At 45.5% G+C, this 13,784-nt stretch overlaps 1 protein-coding gene across 6 annotated transcripts in view; it reads right to left on the reverse strand.

The window, feature by feature from the left end:
* The window catches only part of TAOK3 (TAO kinase 3), a 236,064-nt gene that overhangs the window by 43,545 nt on the left and 178,735 nt on the right, over nucleotides 1-13,784 (reverse strand). For 5 of the 6 annotated variants that reach the window (XM_033957284.1, XM_033957283.1, XM_033957280.1 and 2 more), the window contains one exon: nucleotides 9,974-10,102. The exons of the other annotated variant lie outside the window; for it this stretch is intronic. In XM_033957284.1, the coding sequence (XP_033813175.1) occupies nucleotides 9,974-10,102 (129 nt within the window). The remainder of the gene's footprint in view (nucleotides 1-9,973; nucleotides 10,103-13,784) is intronic. 6 annotated transcript variants of the gene reach the window in all.

Raw genomic sequence — 13,784 nt, forward strand, 5'->3', positions numbered from 1 at the left:
GTGATGACATTTTAAGTTTTTTGGAGACTTCTTTTAGCATCTTGCAGTCTGCTCTGGGGGTCCATTTGCTTGGACTGCTAGACCTGAGATGTTGGCAATTATTTGGAAAGTCCTCCACTTGTACACTATTTTCTGGGCCATGAATGGTTAATATCAAATTCTTTCGAGATCTTTTTAAATCCCTTACCAGACTTATAAGCTGCTACAATCTTCGTTCTGAAGGCCTCAAATAGCTATTTTGATCTCACCATTGTGTTCACTCTCATTGCAGTAGTCATGAGCACACCAAACTAAATGTCTGAGGTTTAAGTAGGGCAAACCTCCTTCAAAATGCTGAGTAATAATGTTCTAATCATGTTCCACCTGATGATACACATGTGTATGATCTGAGCCATTTTAAGTGGGAGGATATGTGGGGGCATCCTAATTTATTTCTCAGAATACATATTTTTGTGGATATCTTTTGTTTCATGAGTAAATCAAGGAAAAGTTTTGTTGTTTACCTGCAGTTACATCACTTTCTTTTTCAGAGATAAATAATAAATAAAAAAGATTTGATATCGATATGTGAACATTATGACAATCTAATGGCCGCCAGAGCAGTAAAACTAGACAGACAACTCACCAATCTGCTGTCTTCGACCACAGATTACAAAACCTTCAAAAAAGAAACAAAAACCCTACTCTTCAAAAAATACATAAAACCTATTTAACACAACCAGATCCATCCCAAGCTTCACCTACTATACTATCTACTCCTTATCAAATCTAAAATGTTCAAATTACCCATTATGTATTATCTAATTTCACAACAATTCTTATGTAATCTGCCTTATATATTTCGTAACATCATGACAATTCTTATGTAATCCGCCTTGAACCGCAAGGTAATGGCGGAATAGAAATCACTAATGTAATGTAACATTTCTTAAGAAAGAACAGAATATTTCATGGGGTGACCTAATTCTTTCACATGACTATATACATACACATATATACATCAGGCCCATGAGAGGCTGACCCCAAGACTGCACTATCAACTGAAAGGTCATGGAGCTTAGATACCACTCTCCAGGATCTAGCACATGACGACTTAGGAAGTCCGTCTGAACATTCTCCACTCCAGCTATGTGGGATGCTGAGATCTCTTGAAGGTGCGACTCTGCCCGGACCATGAGCAAAGTCGCCTCCTGAGCCACCAAAGTGCTCCTGGTGCCCCCCTGATGATTGACATAGGCCACCGCCGTGGCATTGTCCAACAGAATCTTGACTGACTTGCCCATCAGAAAGGACTGGAAGGCTAGCAACGCCAGATGGATGGCTCTCGTCTCCAAACAATGATCGACCAAGAAGCCTCCTCCATGGACCAGGTGCCCTGAGCTGAGTGACCTAGACACTGAGCCCCCCAACTGAGAAGACTGGTATCCGTGAGCAGCACCGTCCACTGTGGCTGATCCAGAATCGCCTCTTGTACAAGATGGGGGGTCTGAAGCCACCAGCGAAAACTGCCCCGAGTTAAGCCTGGAAGCGGAACAGGGTGATCCAGACTGTGCCTCTGAGGCAACCACTTCTGAAGACGAGCATACTGAAGAGGATACATATGGGCTGGTGACCACCTCACTACATCGAGGGAGGCCGCCATCGACCCCAAGACTTGGAGGAAATCCTGCACCGAGGACACCGGGATGTCATAAGCAGGCAAATTTGAGATTGCAATTTGCTTACCCGTGCCTCTAGAAGGAAGACCTTCCCCAAGGAGGTGTTGAACAGGACCCCAAGATATTCCAGGCGCTGAGATGGAGACAACCGGCTATTGGCAAGGTTGACTACCCATCCCAGCAAATGCAGAAACTACACCACCCGAGCTGTGACCTGAGTGCTCTCCTGGAATGACTTGGCTAGAATCAATCAGTCGTCCAGATAAGGATGAACAAGAATGCCCTCTTTGCGCAACGCCACCACGAAGACCACCATCACCTTCGTGAACGTCCACGAAGCCGTGGCCAGATCAAAGGGAAGTGCACAGAACTGATAATATAGCCCCAAGATCGCAAAGTGCAGGAAGCAATGATGGGAGGCCCGAATAGGAATGTGTAAGTAGGACTTGGTCAGATCTAGAGAGGTCAGAAACTCCCCCGGCTGAACCGCCAGAATCATAGAAACATAGAAAGATGACGGCAGAAAAGGGCTATAGCCCATCAAGTCTGCCCACTATACTGTCCCACCCCATTAAGTCAGAGTGCTGCTCGACCCACGTAGAGATCCCACGTGGATGTCCCTTTTATTCTTAAAGTCAAGCACGCTGGTGGCCTTGATCACTTGCACCGGTAGTTTGTTCCAGTGATCCACCACCCTTTCTGTAAAGAAATACTTCCTGGTGTCACCACCAAATCTCCCTCCTCTGAGTTTGAGCGGGTGCCCCCTTGTGACTGAAGGTCCCTTAGGAAAGAATATGTCGTTTTCCACCTCGACACGACCTGTGACGTACTTAAATGTCTCAATCATGTCACCCCTCTCCCTGCGCTCCTCTAGAGAGTAGAGCTGCAACTTGCCCAGTCTTTCCTCGTATGAGAGACCCTTGAGTCTGGAGACCATCCTAGTGGCCATTCGCTGGACTGACTCAGCTCGAAGTACATCTTTACGGTAAGTGGCCTCCAGAATTGCACACAGTACTCCAGATGAGGTCTCACCATGGTTCTGTACAGTGGCATTATGACTTCAGGTTTACGGCTGACGAAGCTTCTATTGATACATCCCAACATCTGCCTTGCCTTGGATGAGGCCTTCTCTACTTGTTTGGCAGCCTTCATGTCTGCACTGATGATTACTCCCAAGTCCCGTTCTTCTGAGGTCGTAGCTAGTGTTTCTCCATTCAAGGTGTATGTTCTGCATGGATTTCTGCTGCCGAGATGCATCACCTTACACTTCTTTGCGTTGAAGCCCAGCTGCCATGTTGAAGACCAGTCTTCCAACTTGATCAGATCCTGCGCCATACCATCCGTGAGATCGCTTTCACCTACTATATTACACAGTTTGGCATCATCGGCGAATAATGTTATTTTATCTTGAAGCCCCTGAGTCATGTCTCCTATGAATATGTTGAGAAAAGGATCGGGCCCAAGACCGAGCCCTGCGGCACACCACTGGTCACCTCCGACATTTTAGAGGGGGTACCATTAGCCACCACCCTCTGAAGTCTACCACTCAGCCAATCGTTGACCCATGCAGTTAGTGTTTCACCTGATCCCATCGATTTCATCTTGCTCAATAACCTGCGGTGGGGGACGCTATCAAAAGCTTTACTGAAGTCCAAGTACATGACGTCCAGGGACTCTCCCAAATCCAGTTTTCTTGTTACCCAGTCAAAGAAGCTGATGAGATTGAATTGGCAGGACCTACCCTTGGTGAATCCATGTTGGTGGGGATCGTGTAGATTCTCCTCGTCTAGGATCGTGTCTAATTTTTGTTTGATTAGTGTTTCCATGAACTTACTCACTATTGATGTGAGACTCACTGGCCTGTAATTCGCAGCCTCTGCCCTGCAACCCTTTTTGTGCAGAGGAACGACATTAGATGTTTTCCAGTCCAAGGGGACTCTTCCTCCGTACTCAGGGAGAAATTGAAGAGTATGGATAACGGTTCCGCTAGGACGTCACTGAGCTCACTAAGCACTCTGGGATGTAGATTGTCCGGTCCCATGGCTTTGTTCACCTTGAGTCTTGATAGTTTGTCGTAGATGTCACCGGGTGTAAATTCAAAATTCCGAAATGGGTCTTCCGAACTCTGCTTTGCCTGCTACTGCAGACAGGACCCCGGTGCCTCGCAGGTGAAGACCGAGCAGAAGTATTCATTTAGTAGTTCGGCTTTATCTGAATCTGATTCTACATAATTCCCGTCTGGTTTCCTAAGGCGCACTATCCCATCATTGTTTTTTTTTTCTGTCACTAATATACCTGAAGAAGGATTTGTCCCCCTTCTTAATGTTCCTTGCTAGGTTTACTTCAACTCGATGCTTGGCCTCTCTGACTGCCGCTTTGACCGCTGTAGACTTGGCCATGTATTCTAATTTAGCCTCCCTTGTCTCCGAATGTTTGTAGGAAATGAATGCTCGTTTCTTTTCTTTAACGAGGTCTGAGATCTCTGCGGTGAACCATTGTGGTCTATTGTTTCTTTGCCGTTTGCTTACTGACTTTATGTAGTGGTTCGTTGCTACGTGTAGGGTAGATTTCAAGGTTGACTACATAGCCTCCACATTATCGGTCCCAGCTTGGTTTTGCCTTTAAAAGAGCTCATTGTGCTAAAAAACGCCCTAGCTGTAAAGAAAGTGCCGGTTAATTGAGAAAAACACAGAAAAAAAGGCAGTTTTAAAGGGAAATGAGCCCTTTAAACCGGTACACCTCAGGATTTTTTTATTATTTCTTTTTACTTAGTCAGAACAGATTCAACGGTTCTTGAAGCTGGAGGGCTGACCAACCAGGGGGCTAGGCTGCTTGCTGAGGCCCTCTACAAAAATATGGGGAGGTGGAGGGAGGGACCCAGCACGAGACCCGCTGGGTTTAACACCCCTGAGGTCGGATGGATCCCCAAACAGAACCCGCCCAAGCTCTATCTGGCACAAAAAGGGGAACCAGGAGCCCATAAACAAAGTTCCAACAGTGCTAAGAGGGGAGCTGAAAAGCATTATCACCTGCTACCGGTGGCTGAGGAAAACTGGAGTAGCAAGAGGGACATGCTATACTGATATACAAGTTTGATCTCGGTCTCCACCTGCCAGTAGCAATGAGGCATATTACCCATCTATAAAGGAACTATACCGGTCTATCAAGTGATATCAAGTTTTCTTTAGACCTCCAATTCCTGTCCTTTCCCCATGAGCTCTGTCCCTGTCCCATTCCTGCAAGCTCTGTCCTCATCTGCACAAGCCTAAAATCATAAGGGTTTGAGATTTGTGCGGTTAAAGCACAGCTTGCAGGAATGGGGCACGGACAGAACTCATGGGGACAGGACGGGGATATTGAGATCCTACAGTCTAAACAAATTAAATTAAAGGATGGGATCTCAAGCAAAACATCATCTGCTGACTATAATGCTCTAGCTGGTTGATAAAGATTCAAAGTTGAGGCAATCATAGCATAAACATATCAGTGCAGCTTTTGACTCAGTCAATCAAATTTTGCAGATCAACAAACTGAGTGAGTTGGGTATAGGTGGATCTTAATTGGTTTAACGATTTTTTAGTAAATAGGAATTATAGCATGCTGACGGATAGAATCTTTTCTAGGAGCTGGGCTTCTTTGGCCACAAGGTTCTTCTATTTCTCCTATACTTTTTAATATACTTTTAAGTACTCTGCAAAAAGTACGTTTGTCAGCCAGTTTGTATGTTATCCTATGCTGATGATTTTTTAAAATAATTCCATTAAGTTCAAATACAGAGGACATTTCAGCAAAGATCACTGATTGCATGAATAGAATTGGGGATTGGGCTTTTACTAATAGTTGAAATTGAATGCAAGTAAGGCAAAGGCTCTTTTTTTTTCATAATTCACTTACAGTGGAACCTCGGTTTGCGAGTAACCCGGTTTGCGAGTGTTTTGCAAGATGAGCAAAACACTCAGCAAACTTTTGACTCGCAAACCGAGGACTGCCCCGATAAATGAGCAGGAGAAGCTGTACTGCTAGGGGACTTCAATATGCCTGATGCAGACTGGAACTCATTTTCAGCGACAACCAGCGGTAGCAGGAGGCTCTTAACCTCCATAAAGGGAGCACATCTCAAACAAATGGCAACGGAGCCCACTAGGGCCCAGGCGATCCTCGACCTGGTACTCACCAATGGGGAAAGCGTCTCAGAGGTCTCAGTAGGAGATACGCTAGCCTCCAGCGACCACAACATAGTATGGTTCAACCTTAGGAAAGGCTTCCCTAGATCAAACACAAAAACAAAGGTACTCAATTTCCAGGGCACAGACTTCGCACGCATGGGAGATTTCGTCCATCGGACACTGCAGGACCAAGCGGAGACCGATGATGTAGAAGCTAAGTGGTTAACACTGAAATCAACCATACATGAAGCAACTAGCCGCTTCATAAAATCAGTAAATAAACGACAAAGAAACAATAAACCCCAATGGTTCACCACGGAGATCTCGCACCTACAAGCGCACGGAGAAAAGAGAGGCAAAGGTAGAATATAGGACCAGGTCTACAGCGGTCAAAATGGCAGTTAGGGAGGCAAAACTTCGAATGAAAGAAATTCTGGCAAAAAACATTAAAAAGGGGGACAAATCCTTCTTCAGGTATATTAGTGACAGAAAAAGGAACACAGGTGGGATAGTACGCCTTAGAAGACCGGACGGAAGTTACGTGGAAGCAGATTCCGATAAAGCCGAACTACTGAATGAATACTTCTGCTCAGTCTTCACCTGTGAAGCACCGGAACACGGTCCGCAGTTGAAGGCAACACATAGCACAGAAGACCCGTTTCAGAATTTTGAGTTCACACCAGGTGAAGTTTACAGTGAACTGGCAAGACTCAAGGTGAACAAAGCCATGGGACCAGACAATTTGCACCCAAGAGTGCTCAGAGAATTGAGCGATGTCCTGGCGAAACCGTTGGCTGAGCTATTCAATCTCTCCCTAAGTAAGGGGAAAGTTCCCCTGGACTGGAAATTAGCTAATGTCGTTCCTCTGCATAAAAAGGGTTGCAGGGCAGAGGCTGCGAATTATAGATCGGTGAGTCTCACATCAATAGTGTGCAAACTCATGGAAACACTAATTAAAAGCAAATTGGACACGATCTTGAATGAAGGGAATCTTCGGGATCCCAGTCAGCACGGATTCACCAAGGGTAGGTCCTGCCAATCCAATCTCATCAGCTTCTTTGACTGGGTAACAAGAAAGTTGGACTTGGGAGAGTCTTTGGACGTCGTGTACCTGGACTTCAGTAAAGCTTCTGACAGTGTCCCACACCGCAGGCTGCTAAGCAAGATGGAATCGATGGGGTTAGGAGAGACACTAACTGCATGGGTCAATGATTGGCTGAGTGGCAGACTTCAGAGGGTGGTGGTTAATGGTACCCTCTCTAAAACATCGGAGGTGACCAGTGGAGTGCCGCAGGGCTCGGTCCTGGGTCCACTCCTTTTCAACATATTCATAGGGGATCTGACTCAAGGGCTTCAAGGTAAAATAACACTATTCACCGATGACGCCAAACTATGTAATATAGTAAGTGAATGCAGTTTACAGAATTATATGGCGCAGGACCTGCTTACATTGGAAAGTTGGACCTCAACCTGGCAGCTAGGCTTCAATGCTAAGAAATGTAAGGTCATGCACCTCGGAAGCGGAAATCCATGCAGGACGTACTTCTTGAACGGAGAAACTTTAACTAGGACTTCAGCAGAACGAGATTTAGGAGTAATCATCAGTGCAGACATGAAAACTGCCAATCAAGTGGAGAAGGCTTCATCTAAGGCAAGGCAGATATTGGGTTGTATCAATAGAAGTTTCGTCAGCCGAAAGCCTGAAGTCATAATGCCGTTGTACAGGGCTATGGTGAGACCTCATCTGGAGTACTGTGTGCAATTCTGGAGGCCACATTACAGTAAAGATGTGCGCAGAATTGAATCGGTTCAGCGGACGGCCACCAGGATGATCTCGGGGCTCAAGGGTCTCTCGTACGAAGAGAGACTGAACAAATTGCAGCTCTACACTCTCGAGGAACGTAGGGAGAGGGGAGACATGATCGAAACATTTAAGTACCTCATGGGACGTGTAGAAGTGGAAGATGATATTTTCTTTCTCAAGGGACCCTCGGCCACAAGAGGGCACCCGCTCAAATTCAGGGGTGGAAAATTTCATGGCGACACCAGAAAGTATTTCTTCACAGAGAGAGTGGTTCATCATTGGAACAAGCTTCCAGTGCAGGTGATCGAGGCAGACAGCGTGCCAGACTTTAAGAATAAATGGGATACCCATGTGGGATCCCTACGAGGGTCAAGATAAGGAAATTGGGTCATTAGGGCATAGACAGGGGGTGGGTAAGCAGAGTGGGCAGACTTGATGGGCTGTAGCCCTTTTCTGCCGTCATCTTCTATGTTTCACTTACAGCCCAGGAAGCGCCGCTTCTGGGGATTCCTCTTCCGTCTTCCGGCCAGCCTTCCACGTCGGGTGCCTTCCGCAGGTTGGAGGACCTCTATCTGGGCCTGCGTGGCTGGGTGCCGTCCCGCCTGCGCGTTGCGTGTGACACGCAGAGCGTCAATCATTGGCGTTGTGTGTGTTGAGAGGGGCGGTGCTCGGCTGCGTGGGCTCGGGTGGGGTCTCTCCAGCATGCAGGGGGCATCTGACATGGAGGGCTGGCCGGCGGATGGAGGAGGCATTCCTCTGAAGTGGCACTGCGGGGTTCTCCGGTGGCTGGCGGACATTACAGGCATCCCCCCCCTCGAAGCGGCACTGTGGGGTTCTTCTTCGGATGACGGATGGAGGAGGCGGACAGAGGAGACGGCGCTACAGCACCCAGCACCCGAAAGGACAGACCCCGTGTTCTGGAACGAATCGTCGGTGTTTGCCACTATTTTCTATGGGGAACTTTGCTTTGATAAACGAGCATGCTCCTGGAATGGATTATGCTCGTAATCCAAGGTACCACTGTATCTTCTGTTCTTTAATGTCTTACTCTACAATCAGGTACTAACTACCCTGCAAGTAGAAAAAAAACATCTAAAAGTTTTGGGTATTCTTTTAGACTCTTCTCTTACAATCAAATTTCAAATTTATGGAGGAAGATTTTATATATTATGAGGAAACTTGGGTAGTGAAGTCATGCTTTTTTGAACATTTTGCACTCTTGGTTCAGATGTTGGTGTTACCTCAACTTGATTACTGTAATTCTTAACTTTAAAACTTTAAAACATTAAAACTGATCAAAAAATTGCAATTACTCCAGAATACTGCAGTTAGATTAATTTTTTGTCTAAAAAGATATGAAAGTGTTTCACTAATGTATAAGAATCTTCATTGGTTATCAGTTGAGAGGCGAATTAAGTTTAAATCAGATTGCATAGTTCATCGTATGTTACAGACTGACTTCAGATAATCCAATTTTGCTTTTTTCTCATTTTTTCCACCCGATTCTGTGGTACTTTATTACTACATTTTCCACAGATTAGAGGAGGATGGTATAAACGACAGCTCAACTCCTCTTTTGCTTACGCTGCAATTACAATTTGGAATAATCTACTTGTTTACGTTAGGACTGATATCAATTACTTAATGTTTTGTAAAAATTTGAAAACTTTTTATATGACCTCCTTATGTATTTTCCCTTAGATTTTAAATCACCTTGAACCTTTTTGGTATAGTATGATTAATAAGTTTTCGATTAGATTCAGGGTTTTGAAATTTAGACAAAGAATCTTAAATTTAATGTTTGGCTGCCTATATGGTTGGCATAGTTGAGACTTGAAAACCAACGTTTAAGCATAGGTGACTGGGACCCACTCAGAGTGATGGGCATAGCTCTAACCACCTTGTTGGGCAGAATGGATGGTCTTTACCTGCCATCATTTACTGTGTTATCTGTTCCTACTCCCAACTCTATAACAGGTCCCAGCATATAGTGAGAAGTTAACAGTTTTATAAATATACAATTCTCCTAGCCAGGGCCCGTGCAAGATGCTATCGGTGAACCTTCAGTTTTGCATATCCCTCAAACATTCAGGCCCCTTCCCTTCTTAAGGGCTCCAGCCCTCACTTTATTTGTTTTGCATACACATAACAAGGGCTATTTCCAAAAGCCATTTACCTGAGTATTGAAAACTGTTGATCCTTTATGTTAACAGCATGTATTTGATGATTCTTTGAGCTAGTGTGGCAGTCAGGTTGGCTTTAATTTCTGCTGCTTTTGGCCACTTTGTCTAGGGAATAGTTAAGCTGGCCCTGGCTCTAGGAGATGCAAATTTCTTGGTGCATACCTCTTTAATCTTCTCCTTGCAAAGCTTGTATTGTTTTTTCTGGCTTTCCAAGAAGTTAGTGAGGTCTCTCTTCTGCTGAGTCATGATCTGCTGCTGGAATTTCTTCTCATCTGCTGCAGCTGCCTTTGACTACAAAGAAGGAACAAGTAGCATGTATATATTCTTCAGTGCACCTTAACACCACCAGGATGTCCCTTTATCGTCCTTGTGATATGGTATATTGTGCTAGAAATGCTGCCCAAAGGTCTTCAGTTTTAGGAAATACCCTTAGCCTAACTATTTCTCTGTCCCTCTCAGTTTAGCGTTTCTCAAACTAAAGCACAAGCTCCTCTACAGTTTGCAGGTAGTTGGAAGTATTTTCAGAAAATGGATTCAAAAGCAAGCCAGGAGGAGTTTCTATGCCTTGGCCGCTGGGTGTCTGTTGAGAAGAGCAGATAAATTCAAGTTTGAATAAATGAACTGAAATGCTCTAGTGTACAGATCACTAGGTACCAGGGAAGAAAAAAATGTCCATTCTACCAGCTGGCCCCCACTCTTGAGGTGGGGTCTGAGAAGAAATATCGTACTAAAAAAGTCAAGAATAGATAAATATATATCTAAACATTCAAAATTAAATTCTCTAATTTGTTGTTGGAGACTCTGAGACCCAGCAGGCTTTGAACATGCTCTACTGCTCTCTTGCAGGCTCTGCCTTGATGAATAGTCAGCCTCAGAAGTACCACCACAGGTGATTTTTCAACTTGTTTGGAACAGTAGCTGTGGGAAGGAGGTGTAGGTGAGCAGAGCCTGGATGGTCATCCTTGGACTGGTGGGCCAGCAGGTAAGAGGCATCCAGCACACTGTGAAGGCAGCAGCAATGGGGGAGGGGGGATAATTGTAACTCACCTTGAGCTTAGTTTTAAAACCTGAAGACAGAGGACTCAATATAAAAAGCCAATGGCTGAGCATGTGGCTTCTACATTGAGATTAATGAGAAAATATTCTGCAAATTCAAAGTGTGCAGAACTTGTGTGCTAAATCAGGGAACACCTGCTGGACCCATGCGCATAAAGGTTCTGTAGTAAGGATGATTTCATTGTGCGCATGTTGGAAGAAATCCACGCACATCTCTGCTTATGAACTGCACATAAATATTAGCCTCTCTTTCCCATCACACTTTTTGTGAGGCTAATATTTATGGACAGAAGACTCCAGGTCATGCGCAGCTGTTTACCGGTACTTTTGCTTTCTTCAGACACACACACACACAGAGCTATTACCTCTCATTTTGTCATGCAGGTACTTGCTATGGTCACAGAAAATAAAATTTTTAGAAAATACAGGTAGAAAAGATGGCAAAGTCAAAAGGAAGCTCGGGTGCATAGGGACAGGAATGGCCAGTAGGAAAAAGGAGGCGATAAACATAGAAGATGACGCAGAAAAGGGCTACAGCCCATCAAGTCTGCCCACTCTGCTTACCCACCCCCTATCTATGCCCTAATGACCCAATTTCCTTATCTTGACCCTCGTAGGGATCCCACATGGGTATCCCATTTATTCTTAAAGTCTGGCACGCTGTTTGCCTCGATCACCTGCACTGGAAGCTTGTTCCAATGATCAATAAATCTATAAATCTCTGGTGAGGCCCCATTTGGAATACTGTGTGCAATTCTAGAGACCACATCTTCAAAAAGATATAAATAGGATGGAGTTGGTCCAAAGGGCTGCTACAAAATGGTGGACTTTGTAATAAATCATAAAGGGACAGATAGAAACTTCAATATGTATAATCTGGAAGAAAGGCGGAGGAGAGGGGATATATGTTATGTTTAAATATCTCTGCGCCTTAATTTACAGGATGTGAGTCTTTTTCAAATGAAGGAAAAAGGATGAAGATGAGGTGATGGGCTCAGGAGTCATCTAAGGAAATATGTTTTTACAGAATGGGGGTAGACGCATGGAACAGTCTCCTAGTAGAGGTGTTGGAGACATTCTGTCTGAATTTAAGAAAACATGGGGCAGGAATGTGTAGGGAAAGTTTATTTATTTATTTAAAGTTTATTTATAGCTTGATATACCGACTAGAGAATGACACGGGGAAAAAATCTGTCCCTGTCACCGCCCCGTCCCCGGCTCACCGTCCCCTTCACCGCCATTCCCTTCACTACCCCGTCACCGTCATCCCCTTCACCGCCCCATTACCGTCACTGCCATCCCATTCACCGCCTCGTCACCGTCCCCGCAACATTCATATAAGCCTCAGTACTGCGAAATACCATGAAGACAGAAGAGAGTCCTGCCACTACTACTACTGCACTGAGAATTTGTTTCAGTGCCTCTGCCCTGTAGTAAAAACAGAACATAAAATAAATCAATTGACTTGTCCTCCCTTGCAATGACGAGTCCCCCATGTTCACCTATAGCTCGATTGTGCATACTAAAAATGCCCACCTGAGCACATAATCATGCAGATGCTGCAGTACAATGAGCAACAGGAGGATCTGGAACGTGAGCACAGGCAGGCAGTGATACAAAAACAGCAGACACCCGATCAATTGCAGCGATCCGCCATCTCCCTCCCTCCATCTCACCTTAGATGTAGAGTATGCCGGCTTTCTTTTTCGCCCAGCCGCACGCATTCAAAAAGCCGCGTATGCGCAGCTGCTCATTTGTTCAATATTCTCCTCTGACGCAACCGGAAACAGGAAGTTGCAGGAGAGGAGAAGATTGATCAACTTGAGCAGGCGCGCGTGCGGCTGGGCGAAAAAGAAAGCCGGCAGTGTTTTTCAACCTTTTTACACCGGTTGTCCGGCAGAAATAAAAGAATTATTTTGTGGACTGGCAAACTACTAGGACTAAAATTTAAAAACCCCGTTTCCGCCCTATCTCCGCGAGCTTGGTCACCTCAGTAACTATAGAAAAATAGACAAATATAGTGCAAAATATAGACAGCAGATATAAATTCTCAAAACTGACACGTTTTGATCACTAAATTGAAAATAAAATCATTTTTCCTACCTTTGCTGTCTGGTGATTGATTTCATGAGTCTCTGGTTGCATTTCCTTCTGTCTGTGTATCCTTTCTTTCATTTCTTTCTTTCTGCATTCAGGCCCAAGAATTGTCCCTTTCTATTCCCTTCCTATGTCCTTAGTGTCCCCGGTGCCTCCTTCCCATGTCTTTAGTGCCTCCAGTGCCTCTTTCACATATCCTTAGTGCCCCTTCCTGTCTTTAGTGCCCCCAGTGCCTCCTTCCCATGTCTTTAGTGCCCCCAGTACCTCCTTTCCATGTCCTTAGTGCCCCTTCCTGTCTTTAGTGCCCCCAGTGCATCCTTCCCATGTCTTTAGTGCCCCCAGTGCCTCCTTCCTATGTCCCTCTCACTGCCTTCCACACTTTGTCCCACCCCCACCCCTGAAGCCTGCCTGTCTACCTCTGTCCCTCCCTCCCTAGCCAAAGCCAGCCTGCTGCCTCCCTGCCGCTCAAAAAAAAAAAAGCCTCCTTCCTTTTTCCCTGCTCTTACCGCCATGCTGCAGCTGCTAAAGCCGACAGGAAGTCTTTCCGACGTCGATTCTAAAGTTGGAGAGGACGTTCTGGGCCAGCCAGGCAGCGATTGGCTGGCCCAGAACATCCTCTCCGACGTCAGAAAGACTTCCTGTCGGCTTTAGTAGCTGCAGCATGGCGGTAAGAGCAGGGGAAAAGGAAGGAGGCGTTTTTTTTTTTTTTTGCGCCTGTCTATCTTGCCGGCCCTGCTCTACATCAAAGGTGAGGTGGAGGGAGGGAGATGGCGGAACGCTGCGATCGGGCGGGTGGGGACTGCGCGATCCTCGAATGCCT

The sequence above is a fragment of the Geotrypetes seraphini genome, chromosome 8 (genome assembly GCF_902459505.1).
Source record: "Geotrypetes seraphini chromosome 8, aGeoSer1.1, whole genome shotgun sequence".
NCBI classification, from domain to species: Eukaryota; Metazoa; Chordata; class Amphibia; order Gymnophiona; family Dermophiidae; genus Geotrypetes; species Geotrypetes seraphini.